The following is a 21,587-nucleotide window of genomic DNA, read 5'->3' as shown; positions in this document are numbered from 1 at the left end:
AAGCAAACACTCATACAGACATGCAAGCAAACACTCATACAGACATGCAAGTAAACACTTATACACAGTAGATAAAAATCTTTTAAAAGTTCAACTTGTGGGCTGGAGAGATGGTTCAGCAGTTAAGAGCACTGTCTGCTCTTCCAGAGGTCCTCGGTTCAATTCCCAGCAACCACATGGTGGCTCACAACCATCTACAATGAGATCTGGTGCCCTCTTCTGGTGTGCAGGTGTACATGCAAGCAGAACACTGTATATGTAATAAATAAGTCTTTAAAATTTTTTTTCAACTTGTAAAAGTTTTAAACTAGTTTAAGAAACTATAATAAATATCCAAAGAACCCTGTAATATTTAGAAGAGAAATAACCTAAATATTTAACTTTTTTAAATGTCTAAAGTTAGCCAATGGACAGCTCATTCTCCACATAGCTCTGATGCCCATGATTTGATCACTGCCCCTTAGGGGAGAGGCCCTGTGGGAACACAGCGGAAGGGGATGCAGGGTATCCACATGAGACCTGACAGGCTGTGGTCAGGCAGTGGGGGAGAAGGACCCCACCTGTCAGCAGTCTAGGGGAGGGGAATAGAATGGAAAAGGGAGAGAGGGTGGGGTCAAGGAAGATAAGATACAATTGGGATGTAATGTGAATTAATAATAATAATAATAATAATAATAATAATAACAATAATAATAATAATAAAAGTTTTTAAATGTCTACAGCATATTTATTTTATGCATATCATATATTGCTTGCATGTAAGTATGTGCATGCCTGGGGTCCAGAGGCCAGAAGATATCTGGTCCCTTGGATCTAGACATATAGGTATTGTAAGCTGCCATGCGGGTGCTGGGAACTGAGCTGAACCCAGGTTCCCTGCAAGAGCAGTTAACGCTCTTAACCACCAAGCCCCATATTGAACTGTTTTTAAAACCGTGCATTCTGTCCTATGTAGTAAAAAATGACAGACAATTCACCATAGATTTGTAGAAGCAAGTCACCTCCTCTGTTTGCTTCACCCACCTCCCCAACCCCCCCACCCACCTCGCCCCCTTGGTTGGTTTGTTTGAGACTAGGTCTGCCTCTGTATCACTCTGGCTAGCCTGGAACTTACTGTGTAGAACAGATTAGCCTTGGACTTTCAATGGTCTGATGATTCTGTGACCTCGGTCTCCTGAGTGCTGGGATTGGAAGTGGGCATCGCCACGCTCTGTTTGCTACGTTTCACTAGGATTATTACAGGAGATGCTTTAACTGTATTAAACAGTGGAGAGTAGAATTCCCCAGAAGGCAAAACAACAGCCCATCAGTGCACCTTGCCCTCTTCCTGTTTTGTTCTCTTCTCTAGGGAGCCACCTTAAACTATGCCCTTGAAGTTTGGATTTCTTCCAGTTCTAGCAGTACAGAAGAAGATAGTGACGACTTTTAACTAGGTAGGGCCTTTCTTTCCTTGGCTGGCATGGGATCCGGATGCTAGTAGATTCTCTGTGGGTGGCGCGCTTCTTTGGCAGTGTAGAAAAGCTTTTGACAGGCTTCCTAATACGGTTTTAGCTTGATTTTCTGGCCTACTGATTAAGATTAGAATTTTATTTGTGAGGCTGGGCATGGTGGCGCACGCCTTTAACCCCAGCACTTGGGAGGCAGAGGCTGGTGGATTGCTGTGAGTTCGAGGCCAGCCTGGTCTACAAAGTGAGTCCAGGACAGCCAAGGCTTCACAGAGAAACCCTGTCTCAAAAAACAAACAAACAAACAAACAAACAAACAACCTCCCCTCCACAAAACCACAAAAAAACACAAAAGAATTTTCTTTGTGGATACTGTCTCAGTAGGGTTTTGCTCATTTGTTGAGACAGGGCCTCTGAGGCCCAGACTGGCCTCATAATGTTATGTAGCTGAGGATGACCTTGAATTTCTGATGTTCCTTCTTCTTCCTGGGCGGAGGGAATTACAGGTGTATTCGGCCTTGCACATTTTAAATAGTTTTCACTTCAAAAACACAGTCTTAATTTTTTTTTTTTTTTAAATGAGAAAAAGTTAATTGCCGTTTGTGCTACTTACACTTTGGGGAGTGGAAATTGTGTATGACTGGATGGGACACTGACACGTACATGCTAAAGGAAGCTTGGATGATCAAGATTTTGTTTCTTTGGTCCAGGCATGGTGGTGCACGCCTTTAATCCCAGCACTTGGGAGGCAGAGGCAAACGGATTTTTGTGAGTTCAAGGCCAGCCTGGTCTACAAAGTGAGTCCAGGATAGCCAGAGCTCCACAGAAAAACAAACAAACAAACAAACAAACACAAAACAAAACAAAGATTTTGTTTCTTCCTTGAAACCAAGGGCTTGCAGATTGGTGTGTTTGCACTAGAGAATCATTACATATTCACAATGCAATAGTAAACGATGATGCTTTACACCTGACTAAAAAAAAGCCACAATTTATTTAAGGAAACTAAAAAACGGGAAAGAGTATGAGATAAATGTAGTGGCTTTTTAAAAAATAAGTATGTGGTTAAAAAAAAAAAAAAAAAAAAAAAAAAAAAAAAAAAAAAAAAAAACCCAAGCCAATGGCTCATTATGGACTGTAGTTTAAACAGAAGCCTGAAGAAAAAAAAAAATGCACTCTATTCAAGTGTTTTCCACAATGGGGAAGAAACAGTGTAGCAAGATGTTGGCATATCAGCCCTTTAGAGCAGAGGCAGGAAAATGAGGAGCTTAGGCCAGGATTTAAAATGCACTCTATCAAAACGTTTCTTAAGTGGAAAGAAACTGTTGTGTCAAACGACAGTGGCTTATCAGCCCTTCGGAAGCAGAGGCAGGATGTTCAGTAAGTAGTTCAAGGCAGCCTTTTCTACCTCGCTAGGTAGCTGTTGGAGGGCATCCTGGCCTAGGTAAGACCCTCCTTTTCTGTTTTTTCTTTTTGTAAAAGAAAGGATACAATGTAAAAATGGTTAAAATTATCATAGAGCTTTTCATTTTACTTTGCTTTTTCATTTTTTGAGACAGGGTTTCCCTGTGTAGCCTTGGCTGTCATGGACTCACTTTGTAGACCAGGCTGGCCTCGAACTCACAGAGATCCACAGGAGCCTCCACCTGCCTGAGCGCTGGGACTGCTGGGGTATACCACCTCACCTGGCTCTGTCATACAGCTTTTTTTTTTTAATGCAAGCCCTCACAGTACTCATCCAAGTAAATGTGTGCAAAAAGTGGAATAATTTTTCCCTTGATCTTTTTTTCTTAGTATTGCTTACCTTTAAAAGTTCTGCTGTATGGAATAAAAACCAGGATACAATTCACTGCCAGTAGGTCAAGTGGCAAAAAGACACAGTTGGCAGAACAGAATTTTACAAAGTTTATGTTTTCAGGTAGGCTAGGGATAGCATCCAGAATAGATACTAGCCTTGCTATACTAAAAAAATATTCACAATCATGAGTTGAAATTTTAGAGATGAAAATGATGACTTATACTGCTTAAAAATGACTGTGTGAAAAATCACAAATAGCTATGCTGGGCTGTGAGATAGCTCAACAGGCAAAGACACTTGCTAAGCAACCCTGCAGGTTTGACTTTAATCCATGAGACCTATGTAGACATGAAAGAACTGACCCCCACAAAGTTGTCCTCTTACCTCCACTGCACATTGGAGCGTGCACAATCCACTTCCCACCAGGCACACTCACACACAATAATAATGAAACAAAACAAAAACCTCCCTCACGAAACCTCTGCAGTATGACATTTGCCCTTGTGTGTGTGAGCACCTCTGCAAAGCTAAGTGTCAACTCTTCTAGAGACAGGGTTATAGATAATGAATGTTTTGAACTCTAATATTAATTTTTAAAAACAAAATAGGCATTTATTTCTGTACTGAAAGAGCTTGTTTTTTCTTTTTTGTTGTGCTGGAGGTCAAACCTAAAATGTTGAACATGACAGACAAAACTGTAGTAGTTAAAAATGATGGTGTGCTAGCCGGTGTGGCCTTTCCACATCTTCCTGCCTCAAAAGGTTCTAATTAAATGTGGGTTTTCTCACACAGGTGTATCCTGCTCTTTGGGTTTTAGTTAGTTCAAATCTAGGTTTTTCTTTTTTCTTTTTCCTTTTCAGAACCAGGAATTGAATCCCAAGGCCTCACACATTTTAGGAAATGCTTTACTTACATCCCAAGCTCAAATTTTATTTTTGTTTTTGAATTGTTTTAATTGTGGAGTCACATTCCGAAGTTTTGGGAGAAGAAAGATGGCTCAGCTTGGAGGCAAAACTTTATGCTTTATTGGGGAATTATGTAATCAATATAGTTTTAATATGACTCATAGCTTATTTAACTCGGTCTGAGACAGGGTCTATGTAGCTTTGGCTGTCCTGGAACTCCACACGTGGCCCGGTTGCCCTTGAACTCAAGAGATTCACCTGCCTCTGCCTCTGCCTCTTAGAGGTGTAATTTTGGTTTGAATTATGGCCCCCCACGTCTTAACTGATATGGCAGAACTTCGGTACGTTACATCTTAGCACTGGAATAGTTCTAAAGGAGACAGTCGTTTATTAAGAACATTCCACTACTAATTAGTGCAGCCTGTGATTGCTACATAAATTCATACTATCTAGAGAGTGAGAGGAGAAGATAGGAGACATGCCTTGGAAGAAACATACCTGCTTGAAATAGAGAAATACAGAAAAATATTGGAAAGAAAATATTGCTTAGGTAAGGCTCAGAAGATAGTCTCTCTCACTGCACTCCCCGCCCCCCCCTACTCCCACCCCCACGCACCCTCTGTAAACCAGGCTGGCTTCCAACTCCAGTAGTTAAGCCTTACTCTCTCTGAAGGCACTAAAATTACAGGTGTGAGTCATCACACCTGGCTTCAGAGACTTTCAAAAAGCATTTTAAGAACCGGCCTTAACCTAATTAGAAGAGAGTATTCGTTTACTCAGCCTGCCTCAGAAAGGGAAAGCAAAGAATTTGGTGAGTGTTGGCTAGACTGCCCGCAGAGCTCGGCACTTTGCCTGGACCTCAGGAGAGAGCAGAACTAGGCAAACAGGAAGCTTCTGTGGAAGAAGGTGGAACACCTGTGGTCCTGGAGGGGGAGGAGCTTCAGGGCTGACACGAAGCCTGCTGGGGGACCTTGGAGCACTTAGCTGACTCACTGAGGAGTACTCCACTAGTTATAGATTGAAAATGTGTGCGTGTTGTGTTTTAAGCGACAAGCAATTAATACCAAAGCATATGTTAGGGAGTTACTGAGCATACTGTATCGGGTATCTAGTAACATCAGCCAAACTTGCTGACTGCCAGTGGAGTCAGGCTGGGAAAATAGCTCAACGGAGGAAAAGGGAAGTGGTGGTCTGCTCCCAAGATTCCTATCCTAGGCAAGAGATGCCTCGGGCTCTGAACAGGTTGTTTTGCACTTCCTGGGAGACGCCAGCTCCTGGAGGTGCCCACCAACCTAGAATTCACCTCCTGCAGGTGTCAGCCTGGTTCGCTTTACACCAAGTCTATGTTTTACCATGGCAGCTTCCCAAAATGATCACTGGATCGTTTGGCTCTTAATAAAAATGCAAAGATTTCCCAAGAGAACTTATAATAAAAGCAAAATGTTTTGTTAAAACAGACGGAGTCACGCTGCATTCGCATTGGACGTTTGACCTCTACAACACGTTTGTGATTTCCGAGGATCGCAGGCTGAGAAGCATCGAGGCTTCTTTTAAAGCTAGACCCCGCCGCGCACCCCTCCGCGCAAACGCTCGGATGAGGTTCCTTTGTCAGTGGTCGGCGGGGAGAGCGGGCATGTGGGGTCTTCTCATTTGAGGGGGGGTCTCAGAGCAGGGCAGGGGCAGTGGGCGTCCTCTTTTGCTCTCCATCTCCGACCCCGGGGGGTCTGAGTGCGGCTTTCGGGGCAGGGGCCGGAGCTGACGCCGCCGAGGGTCCGAGGACCGCCACCAGAGGCATCTCGGGGAGACCCCGGGAGCCCCCGCGCGCGGGAGTGCGGGCCCGCCCCGATCCCAGGGTGCACCGCGGCCCGCCCCCTCCCCGCCGTCCCGCCTCCCCTCGGCCCCGGCCCCCCTCCCTCCCTCCCTCCTTCCCTCCCGCTGCCGGGAGGCGGGGACGCGGCGGCGGCGGCAGCGGCGGTGGCGACGGCTTGCTTCAGTCGTGTCTCTCTTACTCACTGGGGAACCCGGTGGCGGCAGCACCTTTCGAGGCAGGGACTTGCCTGCCGGAGCCTGAGGAGGGAAAGTCGCGACAAGCGGACGACGGGAGCAGCCAGTCGCCTCAGGTTCCGCCATGAGCTGGGGCACCGAGCTGTGGGTGAGTTGAGTGAGCGAGTGAAGCGGGCGAGCGGGGTGGCTCGTGCCGTCGGCGGCGGGAGCCCCGGGGCGGCGCGGCGAAGAGGTCCCCGCTCCTCTTTGTGCCACCGAAGCCCGTTCGGCTGCTGGAGGCGACGGGGCGGCTGCCTGCGCTCGCTCCGAGGGGCCTGGCCGCAGCCCTAGACGCCCGCCGCCGCCGTCCCCCTTTCCCGCCTCCGCCTGACTTTGCGGACGGGCGCCCCGGCCCTGCGCCGCGCCTTTGTACCGCGCGCCCGACGGCGGGGGAGGGGGGCTATTGTCCCCGCAGGGGCGCCGCTGGGCTCCCCGCGCCGCGCGCCTGGGCGACGCCCCAGCTCCCAGGTACGGGGGGGAGCGGGGTGGCTTTGTTCAGAGCCCGGCCTCGGGCCAGCCAAAGGCCCAACCCACACGCCCATTTCCCTCTCCTCCTGCCTCCGTGCTCAGGACCGAGGGCGCCCGCGACTCCGCGCCGGCCAGCTCCGGTTGCAGCCTCTTTGGGCTGGCGGCTCTGCTTTTGTGACCGGAATTAGGTAGAGGGATCGAGGAAGGAGCGCGCGCGGCTTATCGATTGCTTGATTAGCCTCCCGGCCCCCCCCCTTTTTTTTTTTTTTTTGGTCTTCGCTGCCTTTCTTGGGCGCTGGAGGCACCAGACAATGCCCAATGCCTGACCAAGGTGCAGGTTGGGGGGTGAGGTTGGGGTGGGGTAGGGGAATAGGTCGGAGAATTCGCTCGGGGCGCTACCACCTGAGGGTGGAGGTGTGCAGGGCAGTGATTTCTCAGGTGCGGCCAGGGAAATTCGCGGCATGGGGGCGCTGTCTCGAGCGCCGCCTATACTCTGCCACTCCCCTTTTTATCCCACCTGTGCATATTTTCCGTGCCTTTGTTTGCGAAAATCTCGGGAAATCTCTGGAGGGGGGGGGGAGAGGGGGAGGGAGGAGGAACAAGTTTTTGACAATGCATTAACTGAGATTCGAAGCAGATCGTTTAATTGGAAGACCCAATGTTTTCCCTTTTTCCATGCGTTGTAGATTGGGAATTTTAGAAGTGGCACTTAAAAGATCATCTAGTCACCTACTTAACCAAGCTTCAGGAATCTCTCCTGTAACACTCTGCACAAGTGTTTGCCCACTCTGCAAACACACCATTCCAAGACAAAATACCTCAGGAGCCTCTCCATCCTGTTTCTTAGATAGCACTGATTGTTCTAATAATGGTGAGCGTCATTTGTAAATGAATCAAGTAACACCAGTTAGATTTTCAGGTATTATTGGTCCTTTCTCGTTTGTTTGTATGTTTGTTTATTTGAGACAGTCTCAATATAATAACCATGGCTGGCCTAGAACTCGGACCCCTATAAAGACCAGGCTGTCCTTGAACTCAGATCCACCTGACTCTCCCTCCAATTGCTGGGATTAAAGCCTTTCCCTTTCATTTGTACATTTTATGATGGATTACAGTGTCCGTCAGTGAAATGGAAATGGGTATAGTTTTATTTTCTATTTACAAAATTTATTATTTATCTATTTGGTGCTGGCTATTGGACACAAGACCTCACACATGCTAGACAGGCACACTGCCATCAAGCCGTATCTGTAACCTCTTTTTTTTTTTTTTAAGCTTTAAGTCGTGTATTTATATGTGTCTGACTGAGGGTGCATAGGGCAAAGAAACCAGAGGAGGACATCAGATCCCCCGGAACTGTAGTTGTAAACAGTTACAAGGCTCAGCTTGGATGCTGGGAACCAAGCTCAGATCTCTGCAAGAGCAGCAGGTGCTCTTATCCATGGAGCCATCTCTCCAACCCCTTATTTGTTCAATCTTTATGAGAAGGTATTTTTATTTTTTTGCCTATTCAGATGACCCCAAGCATTGAGTAATCTAGAAGGCAAACAGAATGCTTTAAAAAGGTACCTATAGGGAAACCATGAAGAAATACTACTTAGATTTAAAGAAACTCGCTTTGTATCCTACTACAAAATTTTAAGAAGAAATAATTCTAGGTAAAACAGTGTAATTTTAATGGTCTTATATATATATATAATATATATGAATATAATGTGTAAATAATACATGTAGTCCAGGCTAGCCCAGAACTAGCAGAGACCCTTCTTCTTTAGCCTGCAGAGTACTAAGATTTCAGGTGTGAGTTACTGTGACAGGTTCAAAGTTATTTAAAAGTTAAGAATATGTTACATTCAGGAAGAATTCCAGACCTCCAATGTGTCTTGTAATTTATTTACTTTGAATATTTAAATAATTTCTCAGTAATTTGAAAAGCTGAACAGTGATGGGAATTTAGGTCCAAATTTAAAAATATTTTGAATATAACTTAGAAATCCTAGACACACACTTTTAATTTTTCTATTAAACTTAAGCATTTTTAGTGGTTTCAGGACTTGAGGGGGGAACATTATTATAAATTAATAATGTAGACTCCATTAATACCAACTTAGTATCTAAACCCTAGATAAGTTTAACTTGGTATAACAGATGGGTTTTGGACTATATATAAAATTTCATTGGACTTTGTTTTCAGTTTTTAAAAAAATAATTATTTTTTAAAATTTGTGTGTGTGTGTGCATGTGCATGGGTGCCTACGGAGGCCAGAAGAGGATGGGTGATTCTTTGAAGCTGGAGGTACAGGTGCTTGTGAGTTGTCCCATGTAGGCGATGGATTTGAACTTAGGTTCTCTGCAGCAGCAGTGTGTGCTCTTAGCTGTTGAGCCAGTGTCCCCAGTCGCTGTTTTCAGTGGTCAGGGAGGCTGTTGCGCTTTCTAGTAGGTTGCAGAATAATATAAACACTTAACACTGTTGTCTTTGAGAATTTGATGTTGGGAAAATTTTCATCAAAATTTAAGTATAGGAAATAGTTGTCATGTTTTATCTTTAGAATCACATTACACAAGTTTTTGTTGGGTACAAAAATTTGAGGATACGTAATTTTTACATGCTCAAATTTAAGTCATTTGCTGTAACTGGTGGGTTTTTACTGCGTTATCTCTTGTGTGCATTTGCATGTGTGGATATACATGCATGTGAGGACAGAGGTCAGACTTGGGGTGTTTTTTGAGGAGTCATCCACCCTGTATTTTGTAATAGAACTTCTTGATTTTGAGCTTGCTGATTAGGTGAGCCTAGTGGCCAGGGAGGTGCAGAAGACCACTTGTTTCCGGTTCCTCGGTGCGGGGATTAATCCTGGGCACACATTTATTTACTTTTTGTTTAATCTATCTCTCCGGATTGGATTCAGGTCTTCGTACTTGCAAGGCCACTTTATCAACTTGGATATTGCTCCAGTCCCCCCGCCCCCCATTTTAATCTTTGCTGGGTTTCACCGTGCAGCCTGGGCTGGTCTTGAATTCCTGATCCATTTGCTTCAGGCTCGCAAGTGCTGGGGATGCAGGTGTGCGCCTCCATTGCTCACTTGTTTTGATGCTTCTTAACGTCTTACATTAAATTTTGGAAGTAAAGGTATTCCACAGAACTGCTTTATTTGTGGCACTGGTTTTCAGAACTAACAGTGACTATTTGCTAAGTGGGTTGAATCAGGCATTTGTTGTGTTGTTTTAAGGCTTTATGCATTAACTGTTAGTGTATTCAATCTGCGCTTTAAGAGACTTCTGGTTTTAAATGAGTATTTAAGTGAGGTAGTGACTAGAGTCAACAGCCTGCATTGTTTTCAGGGTACATGATTAGTTACATGGTGACATTTTGGGCGTTATATTTTATATTGACTTTTTTTTTTTAATCATACAAAGAATAGAGGATCATAGCTAAATGTGAATCAGTGATTTCACAAAGTACAGAATAAAGAAGTTGGATTTTTTTTCTCCTCGTTTTTTTTTTTTTTTTTAATGTGAATGAGTGCTTTACCTGCATGGATATATATTCACCATCTGTTTGCCTGGTGTCCTTGGAGGGTGCTAGATCCTTTGAAACTGGAGTTACAAGTGGTTGTGAGCTTGCCATGCGGGTGTTGGGAATTGAACATGGATTCTCTGCAAGAGCAGTAAGTGCATTTAGCTGCTGGGCCATCTCTCTGGCTACCATGTACAGATTTTTTATAATTAATAGCTCCTCTTTATAGCTAAGAGAATCAGAAAGCACCTTTGTTTAGTAAGTTTGATTTGTTAGGAGATGACATTTTAGTTTTCTGATATATATGGGGGGGGGGAGGAGAGAGAGCGCGAGAGAAGAGCATGAACACATCACAATTATATGGTTTACCAAAAATTTGCCACCTGGGTCTTGTAACTAACTTTTTCCCGCCTGTTTTAAATGTTGCCTTTGAGGTTTACTGCCTCCGTCTGCTAATCTCCTGCTAGTCCTGGAAGCTTCTTGCCTCTGTACAATCTTATCCAGACCTATCATATTTTCAGCCTCTGAGACTCGCTGCTGAATAAGCTCGCTGTTTCTGGTTCTTTCTGAACTCTGGCTGGCTGGCTCAACTCAGGTGTTCTGGCTCAAACTCTCCAAGCTGACTAATCCAAACTGGCTTCTCTGTTTCTCACTGAATTGCTCTACTCAGTTTCACTAGCAATTTGTTCTAATCTTCTGGCTCCTTCTCATTCTCCGGCTTGCTCTGTCTTTACCTGCGTCTAACTTGTTCTCTCTCTGCATTCTGTCTCTTTCTGTACAACTCTGTCCTGGTAAACCTGCCTCTGAATTCCCTGAGCTGAACTGCCAAGGATTCAACTCCTGCACTGCCTCTCAACTCATTGACTCAGCCAAACTGCCTGAACAGCACTGATAGAAATCAAGAGATCTGTGAGACTCTCCTGAGTGCTGGGATTAAAGGTGTGCACCACCACACCTGGACCCAAGCTTTTCTTTACTTGAACTTGCTCTATACGGCTGGCCTTCACCTCAGAGATAGATCTGCTTGCCTATGCCTCTTAGGATTAAAGGTGTGTCTGTATTCCAGCAGGATCACACACACAGACCTAGAAGGTCTTCAGATGTGATCGCTTGCCAGAGCAGCCATGTTCTGGATTAAAATCTGTCTGAAGGGTCTGGGAAGATTGCTTAGTTGATGAAGCACTTGCTTGCTCAAGTTTGAGGACTGGATCACCAGAACCTATGCAAAAGTCAGAGGGGGGTGGCAGCTGTCTGAAATCCCAGCTTTCAGGAGGTAGTCACAGGTTCCCTGAAGATGGCTAGCTAGACAAGCCGGAGTTGGTCAGCCTCCGATTCAGGGAGAGACCTTGCCTCAGTAAATAAAACTGAGAGCTGCCCTGTATTTCAGCTTAAGCCATGCATAGTAACTAACAGACTGAAAAGATGTGGCAAACACTGATGTTTGGTCATTCAGCAGATTATAATTTTGTGTTCATATGGTTTGTGTAGTAAATTAGGCTTTGTGAATCTATGCTAAAAGAATCAATTTGAGAGAAATATGAATCTCTAGCAGCTCGTGTGATTTAAGACTATTACTTTTATTTACTTATTTTTCTGTATATAAGTGTTTGTACATATGTCTGTACACCAGGACACACCAAGGCCTGTTGTCTGAGGAGGCCAGAAGAGGGCCTCAGATTCCTTTGAACTGGAGTTATAGATGGTTGTAAGCCACCAAAGGGGTGCTGGGAATAGAACCTGGGGCCTGTGGAAGGGCAGCCAGTAGTACTCTTAACCGTTGAGCCATCTCTCTAGCCCTGACTTTAGAAGTAACCCAAAAACGAGTAGAAAGTGACAACTGAAGGTTAAGACTATAAAACATTGCTTTTTCCTCTGTTCATTTTAGGGAAGGCTTTAGGAAGATTGTTTCACCTAGGTTTTAGAAGAAAAGGGCTGTGCATGTGGGAATTCTCAAGTTCCTAGAGGGCAGAGAGCATGCCTTATTCATTGCTTTTTCATTGTCTGCTTCATTACTGTTTCCTCGGTTATCAGCATGCTTCTTGGCATAGAGCCTGACTCCGATAGGAACTAGAATTAAGTGTTTTCTGGGACGACCTGATTATAGTGGTTAGATTTGACTTGCATTAAGGTGCCTGAAAGTAGTGCTTGAGGAACCAGGCACAGAGGTTGGTCTGGCTGACTGCTTGATTCAGGAACTTGGTATTTGTGTCTATGTCTGTGTAACTATGCATTAACATATTGTTAACCCAGTTTTTGAACCATTAAAAAATCCACAGAAGGAAATCTTGTTTTCTTTAGTAGAAGGGATCACTTCTTCCTTTCATCCAATTTTTAGGTGAAAAAAAGATACATTCCTTTATTTTTATTTCTTTATTTAAATTTTGTATTTATTTTTATTTTATGTCTATGAATGCTTTGCTTGCATGTATATCTGTGCACCATGTGTGTGCCTGGTGATTTTGGAGGCCAGGATTGGGCATTGGATTTCCTGAAACTGGAGTTACAGGACTTACAAATGGTTGTGAGCTGTGATGTGGGTCCTGGGGGTTGAACATTGGTTTTTCTGGAAGAGCAGCCAGTGCTCTTAATTGCTGAGCCATGTCTGTAGCTCTCCTTTAGGTTTTAGAAGATAAAAATTGCATCTATTTTATCACTCCTGCAAAACATTTGTGTCTTCTGTATATTAGTGTGTTATTTATTCTGAAATTGGCTGTAACTTGTATAATATGAATTGTTACTACAACTTGTTAATACTGTTACCCCTTCCTCTCACCTGCCATTTAGTATTTTTACTTCTATATCATTTTAGTTACAGAGCTGTTTCTAGAAGTGAAAAAGCAGTAGGTTTGATTGTGGTACTTTGCTCTATTAACTTTTTTTTTTTTTAAAGCTGATTTATGCACTTAAGAATTTTTTCTTTTTTAAAAATTTAATTAATTCAATCAGATTACATCTCAATTGTTTTCAAGATTTTTTTTTCTTATGTGTATAATAACCTTGTTTTTGAGTGAGACACCACTTTCTTTTTTTTTTTTTTTTTTTTTTTTTTTTTTGAGACAAGGTTTCTTCTCTGTGTATCCTTGGCTGGCCTGGTGGCTGGCCTGGGCGGCTTTGTAGACCAGGCTGGCCCTGAACCGGGAACCGGTGAGATCCACCTGCCTCTGCCTCCTGAGTGCTGGGATTAAAGGCGTGGGCCACCTTGCCCGTGGAGACAGGATACCGCTTTTTAATTAATGATAGAATGATAAATACTTTAAGTTGAAAATTGTGCCTTGAAAGTAGTCTGTAGGGACTACCGGTCATTTTAATATTGTCATTCATACTTTTCAGCATTTTCTTCTTTTGTTCCTGGAATAACATTCTGGTAAAATGCGATTGCTTTTGCATAATTTCCTCTGACTAGTTCTTTGAAACCGCTTTTAGGCTCAGGCATTATAAGATGTTATCTGATTGCTTTGTTAATGTGGGATTCAGCACTTAGGATTTTTATGGAGCTGTTGAGAAAGGCATAATAAAAAAAGGTTTTGTATAAAATATTCCCACTGAATCCAAATTAATATTAATATTTAGGGTTTGGAAGCAGTTTTGCCCTGTGTTCTGTTGTATTTGAGACATTATCTTGTGACCAAGCTGACCTCAAATTCTCCATGTAGCTGAGGCTGACTTTGAATTCTGAATCCTCCTTCTTCCAGCTCGCAGGTGCTGGGGTTACAGGTGTGCCTCTCTGACTGCTTTCTCTTTAATTTCTTGGTAGAACACTAATCAGCCCTCTTTAAAATACCTGTTGAGAGCCAGGCAGTGGTGGTGTACGCCTTTAATCCCCGCACTTGGGAAGCAGAGGCAGGTGCATCTCTGTGAGTTCGAGGCCAGCTTGGACTACAGAGCCAGTTCCAGGACAGCCAGAACGGTTACACAGAGAAACCCTGTCTCAAAAAACCAAACAAAACAAAAACCTGCAGAGGGGATGGAGGTGTGGCTCCATGGTTAAGTGTTTGCTGCCTAGTGTCCAGGTTTAACTTTTAGCACTGGGTGTCAAATCTATTTTATATATGCTTATTGCAATTTAAGAAGCATACATTTATACTTAGATATCCCCATTTTTGACACATTAGCATTTTATTTTTAGGAAGTGAACTTACCTGTTTTGTTTCTGCTCTTCTCGACAAGCAGCTGGCTGTAGTGAGCACTCAGATACTTCTTGACTTGGTGGAGGAATTCAGTGGGTTGCTGTAACTTTGTAATTATGCTCTAGGTACTAAGGTAACTTTTATTTTTTGTATATGTAATTAGTTGGCCTTCCCTGGGTTCTGTACCAGTACAATCAGCCATCTGTGGTTTTTAAAAATTATGTCTGTATAGAACATTAAAGAAAAAACTACTTTCACCCTCCTAGTTTGTTTCCTAAACCACGTGGTATAACAGCTATCTACATAGCATTTATATTGTATTAGGCATTGTTATTAATCTAGAGATAGTCTAAAGCATGTGGGAAATTTTCAGAGTGTGCTTGGGTTATACCAGATATGGTGCCATCGTGTAGAAGGGACTTAAGCATTCATAGATTTTTTTTTTTCTTTCTGTGAGCAGTCCTGGGTTCATCCCAGTATGGATTCTGAGGGCTAGCTATATCTGCTTTAACCTTAGGAGTCTTCTTCATAACTTAAAAATTGAAATCCGTTGTATATATGAAAATGGTCTCAGTTTATTTAGGTCTGGAGGGTCTTGTTTCTTGATTATTTGAGTACAGAATATTTTTGGTCTAAAAAGGAGAACTATGAGCACTTTTTTTTTTTTTTTAATTGCATGCTCCTATAGTTGATGGGTGTTGCCTTTAGGAAGGTCAATATGAACTGATGCAATGAGCTGGGAAAACAAAGCACTGATTTTCATAAAAGTGCTATCATATATAGTATGTGCTCCTGCATTTGTTCTGTCCCATTGTGACACGAGATCTATAAGAACTATCCACCTATGGCTATTGCATATGTGGGAATTATTTTCTTTTGTCATGTGTTAGTCTGGCTTCACCTTGAGCCAAGTTTAAGGTTTTGAAATTTACTTGTGTGGTTATTAGATTTGCTTTCTCTTCCTATGTCTCTTGTTACTTTCTTAAACAAAGATCTACTATTTTTTCAAAACTGTCGATGTTCTATGGCAGACGGAGCTTTTATATATTCATATGTTTTTGGATGTTCATTTTTATATTACTTATAAGCTCATAATTTCATATAGTTTTGATTTATAGTGACTTGGTGCTCTGACAAAGTCCCTGGCAGAATCAATTTAAGGGAGAAAAGATTTGCTTTGGCTCCTGGTTCATAGAGTACAGTCCGCGGTAGGGGCGGGGGTGGGGAGTGGGATGGTGAGGGGTGTGGTGGGTGGGGGGCAGCTCTTGTCAGTGGTGCTGGGAGCTTGTGCTTTGTAGGGTTCCTTTTGTGTCTCTGGCTCAGTAAGCAGTCCAGCTGGAGCTGGGGCTGTAGCCCTCTAGACCTGCCTGAGTGACCCAGTCCCTCAGCCATACGCCATTCCTAATGGTCACCACTGTTTCCCAACAGTTCCACCAGCGGGGGCCAAGTTTTCATATACATAAACCTGTGTGGGACATCACACCTCTAAACTGGAGCACCTTGGCTTGTCTTAGTTGCTTTAGCTTATTTGAAATACATCATAATCTAGAATATCCAGTAGAATTTAGATACTGATCTAAAATAACCTAGTGTGCCATTTTTGGAAACCAGGATTTTCTTATATTGAGATTTTAATATTTGTTGTTATGTTCTTAATAGGTAAGAGCTAATTTATTGTGTATTTTGTTTTCTGAATGTGCCTTTTTTTTTTTTTTTAAAAATACAAGATCTCATGTAGCTTAGGCTGGCTTTAAACTTGCTATATAGCAAAGGCCTTAACTCTCTGATCATTCTTCCTCTACTTCTCGATGGTGAGATGATGGGCATCAGTCCACCGCTGCACTTGGTTTGTGCAGTGCGATGGATTGAAGCTAGGACTTTGAACACTCTAGGCAGGCACTTTTCCATCAGTTTGCATCTTGGAGGATGTTTTCTAACACTTCATTGTCTAGACCAGTGTCACAGCCTTCTGCTGCTGCAAACCTCTAATACAGTTCCTTATGTTGTGGTGACCCCAAACCATAAGACTATTTTTACTGCTGTTTTATAACTAATTTTGCTACTGTTATGAGTCATAATGAAAATAGCTGTGTTTTTTTATGGTTTTAAGTGACACCTGTGAAGAGGTCATTTGACTTCCAAAGGGGTCCCGACCTTCACGTTGAGAAACACTGGTCTAATCAAAGTTTGTTGGTTGGTTGGTTGGCTGGTTTGTTTTAAGGAAAACCTCACTAGACCCTTTCTTCATACCATGCCCACCAAATAAAATTAAAATTAAACAAACAACCCTAAAAACAACAAAATCAGTGGATTAAGGACCTAAACAGAAGACGTGAGACTAAATACCAGGGGAAAACAGACACTTCCGTGACATTGGTCTTGACAAAGAACTTTTTTGTTGGTAGCAGAAGCAACAATAGATACGAATGGGGTTACATTAAACTGCAGAGCCTCTTTCTGCACAGCAAAGGAAACAGTGTTTGGAATGGGCGACTCCTTTTTGCAAACTATATCTGATCAGGTATCTGTGCAGCCTGGTCGTAGGAAGGGGGCTGTGGAAATGGCACAGGGAATAAAGTGCTTGTTGTGCACTGAGGACCTGAGTTTGGCTCTTACTCTGTAAAACATGTATTTGAAGTCCCGGTGCTCTTCTGTGGAGATTGGAGGTGGAGAGAGGAGAATCCTTGGACATGCAGAAGACAGATAGCAGTGTGTGCAGTAGTGACCTTGCTTCGAAGTAGAGGGCAAGAGCTGACCCCTGAGACCGTCTTCTGACCTCCATATATATGCTGTGGTACATGTATGCCTACACGTGCATGCACATCATCACACACACATGGGCTTGCACACTTGCACATACATAAACTGAGTAATCGATCTAAATAAACATAACTCAAAAGTCCAACAGTATATGGAAATATGTTCAATGTCACTATTCATCAGGAGAATGCAGATTGAAATCACAATGAGATACCACCTTGTATCTCATAAAAATGACTTTTAGCAAGATGATGAAAAAAGTGTTGGTGAACATGTAAATATACTACTTTTGTTGGGAATATAAATTAGTATAACATGTAAAAAATAGTATGGAAGGACTAGAACTTCATATGATCTAAAAATGTCACTCTAGGATATATATCTAAAGCATATAACAAAACCATGTTGAAGAGATAGTTGTATTCTATGTTTATTGCAGCATTATTCACAGTAGCCAAAATATAGTTACTTGGTGTTTCCTTCTTCACGTTCTAGTTGAAACTAATCTCCCAGTGCAGCAGTATTTAGAGTTGTCATCTTCAGGAGATGCTTAGGCCATGAGGACATTGCCTTAAGAATGGGGTTGGGGCTCTTATAAAGGACTTGAAGGACAGGAGTTTTCTCTCATTGCCCCTCTACCATCACCATGTGGCAATACGGCACTGAGGGGCCATTTTGGAGGCAGAGAGCAGTTTCTGCAGGCACCAGAACTGTGAGAAGTCAGGTTTTTAAAAAAAAGCTATATTTTATTATTTTAAGTCTTTTACTTATATGTATGTGTGTGCCTGTTGCCTTTGATGTCAGCAGAGGGCATCGGATCCCCTGGAACTGGAGTTAGAGATGGTTGTGAGATGCTATGTAGATGCTGGGAATTGAACCTGGGTTGTCTGCAGTGCAACAAGTGCTCCTAACTACTGAGCCATCTCCATCCCTCAATTCCGTTCTATTACTCAGTCTGCACATCTACCATCAACCTGTAACCTCCACACTTAGACATGAATACGTGTGTGTGTGTGCATGCATTCACTTGATCTACTTCCTCCCTCCCTCCTGTCTTCCCTTCCTCCATCTTTCCCTCTTTCTTGCTCCCTGCCATAGTTCATGTGTTTTTATCTGTTTATTACCTTGCCTATCAGTGGTCTGTTTACTATGCTTTTTTCTTTGTCCTGCCAGAAGGAAAGATGATATTTATTAAAAGTCAATGCTATATTTTCTCCTCTTTCCTTACCTATAGCCTTAGGAAACCATCTTTCTTTGCAGATTGATCTGTTATGGACATCCTGTATAAACAGAACCATAGACTGTGTGGTCACTGCTGATGGGCCATGTTTCAAGTAGCATAGTGATTTCAAAGGTCATCCACGTAGCATTTATCAGTGAGTGTTTCCTTCTTTTATCAAATATTCCATTGTGTGCCTATGCACATTTTATTAATTTATTACGTTTTTCTATTATGAACAATGCTGCTGTGAAGATTTGTGGCTAAGTTTTTTGTTTTTTCAAAACAGGTTTTCTTTGTTACATCTCTTCATCTGCTTTTTAAAAAATATGGTTTTAGTTTAAGATTTCACTTTTACTTTCAGTTGTGTATGTCTATATGTAGGAGTGCAGGCAGTTGTGATCCATCCAGCGTGGATGCTGTGAACCGAACTAGAATCCTCTGAAAGAGCATTGCAGTTGTCATGCTAACAGTGTGGAAATATTACTACTTACGTCTTGGAGGAGGTGGTGGTGTTGTTATTCCCCCTCCCCACAGGGTTTCTTTGTGTAGCTCTGGCTGTCCTGGAACTAGATCTGTGGACCAGGCAGGCCTCAAACTCACAGAGATCCATCTGCCTGTGCCTCCTGAATGCTGGAATTAAAGGCATGCGCCATGGCTGCTCAGCACTATTAAGGTTTTAAAGGCAAGGAGAGGAAACAGTTGCTTGGCACCTACGCAATTTTGACTGAGGAGTACTTGCTGGAATCTATGACTTTCAGTAGAGGAACGTAGGAAACTTGCAGGTTGCTGATAGGCAGAGCGCCAGAGGAATAAGAACCTTGACCTCACTCTTGTTTGTTCCTCTCATAGCCTGAGCCCAAGGAAGAGTCAGAATATAAGAGAATCCACTGGTCAGTCTGCTGGGGTCCAGAGAAGTGGAAGTGGAGATGCTTTTTAGAGAGGCAGGTGACACAGGGCAGAGACACGCTCTGAAGGGATTTATCCAAGAGTGGAGGGTTGTGGAGCTGAGACTGACAGTGGGTGTGCCTTCCCTGTTGCACTCTGTGGGTTCTGTATGTTCATTTACTTAGGCAGAGGCAGGCTGCCATAGTCGCCTAGCTTTTTTTCTTCTTCCTCTTTTAAGATGGGTATGAGCAATTGATCTCCAGTGCTCACACTTAAACTGCATGTGCTTTATTTATCCACTGAGCTGTCTCCTTAGGCCAATAATCAGCGCTCTTAAGTATTATAATGCCTTACATGATCATTTTTGAATTTGGAAACGATTGATTTAGAAATTGGGTTCAAGGATAAATAGAACAGACATTGAGGAGTAAGATGGTGCTGCAGTGTCTCCTAGTGGAGGGTCTATCTTGAGTAAGCGATGGCATGGAGATGCAGAGAAATAGGTGGCTTATTATTATACAAAGTGGGTGTATCCTGTGACTAGATTGAAGATGCCCTGGCACCTTGTATGTACATGTGTGCTGCCTCAGGTATTTGGTATCTATAAGGAGCAACTGCTGAATTATCTGTAAGAACAAAACTCCGAGGCAGATATCTTACATACATGGTAGAAGATGTTGGTCCATGTACTAACAGGCTGTGTGTGTTCATCCTCCAGACTTGTTAGTGAACTTGAATACTGCAAACTACTTCTAGTTCTCTCTAAGCTTTTAAATACTCTGAGCAAGTTGTAGTACAAAGCTGTTACTGCTTCTGGATATGAGAGGAAAAGGAAGAGTGAGCTAATGTGAGTCAATTAAAAGCAAGACACCATTCACTCTAAAACTGAAGATTTTATGCTTGGTAATACAGGTAGATAAGCAGAGAATAAAATTTTGTTTTGATTTGAAAAATCATATTCCTATTTCTATATATGTAACCATATCCTGCCTTAATATATTTCATAGTTAAAACATTTTATCTTGGAAAGCTAAAGGCAGTAAAATATTAACAATAATTTTAATACTTTGCCTCATCTGTTTCTTAGTACATTTTAATTCTTTCTTTAATTCTAAAAACCATTATAAGTAAAGACCATCTAATTATTTCATTGTCAAAATGTCTGGTACTGAGAGTTGAGCCCAGGCTCTTGTAAATGTTAGACAAGCACTCTACGACTGAGCTACACCCCGAGCTGCTGTTTACTTAAAAACCAAAACACAAGCACCCAAAAAACAAAACAAAACAAAAAACTGGTCCTGGGTTTGGTCCTCAGCTACAAACAAACAAACCAATGACATTTAGTTTTTTATGAAGTTGCCTAGACTGGTCTTGAACTTGTAACCCTCCTACCTAAACCCCTGGAGTATCTGAGATTACCTGAGGCACTAGGCTGTGACAAACATATATATAGTTGGTATGAATACATTTTTACAATTGAAAATTTCTAAGACATATACTAATTCATCTTTGTTTAGAATTAGCAAATGGTGTGAATTAAGAATATTTTCAGTTAGGGATAAGTGATGGTATGTAAAACAGAATCCAAAGTGAGTTGCAGGAACTTTCCCCTTATAATTGAGTAGTTGAAGTGAGGTTGTACAGTGTCCGTTTCCTCACAGAGTTGGAAGAGGTGATAGCCTAGATGAGAGCTAGAAAATTTGAGTTTTGAAGATGTAAGGAATGCGGAGTGGTAAGCCAGGGCCCAAGTAGAAAATAGGACAGCTTCCACATGACACCAGGTCAGTGAGAATGATGACATGAGAGAGTCTAATCTATAATCAATTCAGTATATTGGAGTCCAAGTAGAATAAGGAAGGCATCCAGCATCAAGGCAGCTAGCTCCAAGCCTGCTGATGAGAGAGGGAAATGTACATAGTTGTATGGGGGGAAAACAGGGGACTCAGCTTGAAGGAGAAGCAACATGTAACTCAGTACAGGGAAGAAGGTATCTGGGGTGGGGGGTGGAATGTCAGTAGTGGTACTTGGAGATTGGTTATACCCTGAGGATTGTTCAGATGAGTAATTGTATTAGGATACAAAGAGCCAGATTTTTTTCCACGTTTGGAGAATGGGATTACCAATATTCAAAGTGTTGTTAGGTTGGAATTGAAGATTTTGGTGTAAACACTTTTCATATACGTACACACACAGATAAAGCAATGAAAAAGTAAATAAACGTGTGTGTGTGTGTGTGTGTGTTTATTTGTACTCTGATTATTGACAGGCTGAGTAAATGAGATACCCCAAATAGCAGTGAGAAAACTTAGCATTAAATCCCAGATCTAGCCAATGGTCAGAACATTCTCCACAGTTGAGTGGAGAGTGGGATATGACTTTCTCGCATACTCTGGTGCCTCACATTTGACCATGTCCCC

At 42.5% G+C, this 21,587-nt stretch overlaps 1 protein-coding gene across 3 annotated transcripts in view; it reads left to right on the top strand.

Moving 5' to 3' along the window:
- Nucleotides 1–6,109: 6,109 nt before the first annotated feature.
- Fnbp1l (formin binding protein 1 like) overlaps nt 6,110–21,587 on the top strand; it is a 77,815-nt gene continuing 62,337 nt past the window's right edge. For 2 of the 3 annotated variants that reach the window (XM_051165620.1, XM_051165619.1), the window contains exon 1: nt 6,110–6,300. In XM_051165620.1, coding sequence (XP_051021577.1) covers nt 6,277–6,300 — 24 coding nt within the window. In that variant the 5' untranslated portion in view covers nt 6,110–6,276. The remainder of the gene's footprint in view (nt 6,301–21,587) is intronic. The other variant, XM_051165622.1, reaches the window with a different exon arrangement.

The sequence above is a fragment of the Acomys russatus genome, chromosome 23 (assembly GCF_903995435.1).
Source record: "Acomys russatus chromosome 23, mAcoRus1.1, whole genome shotgun sequence".
NCBI lineage: Eukaryota > Metazoa > Chordata > Mammalia > Rodentia > Muridae > Acomys > Acomys russatus.
This window is presented reverse-complemented; position numbering and strand designations above follow the sequence as displayed.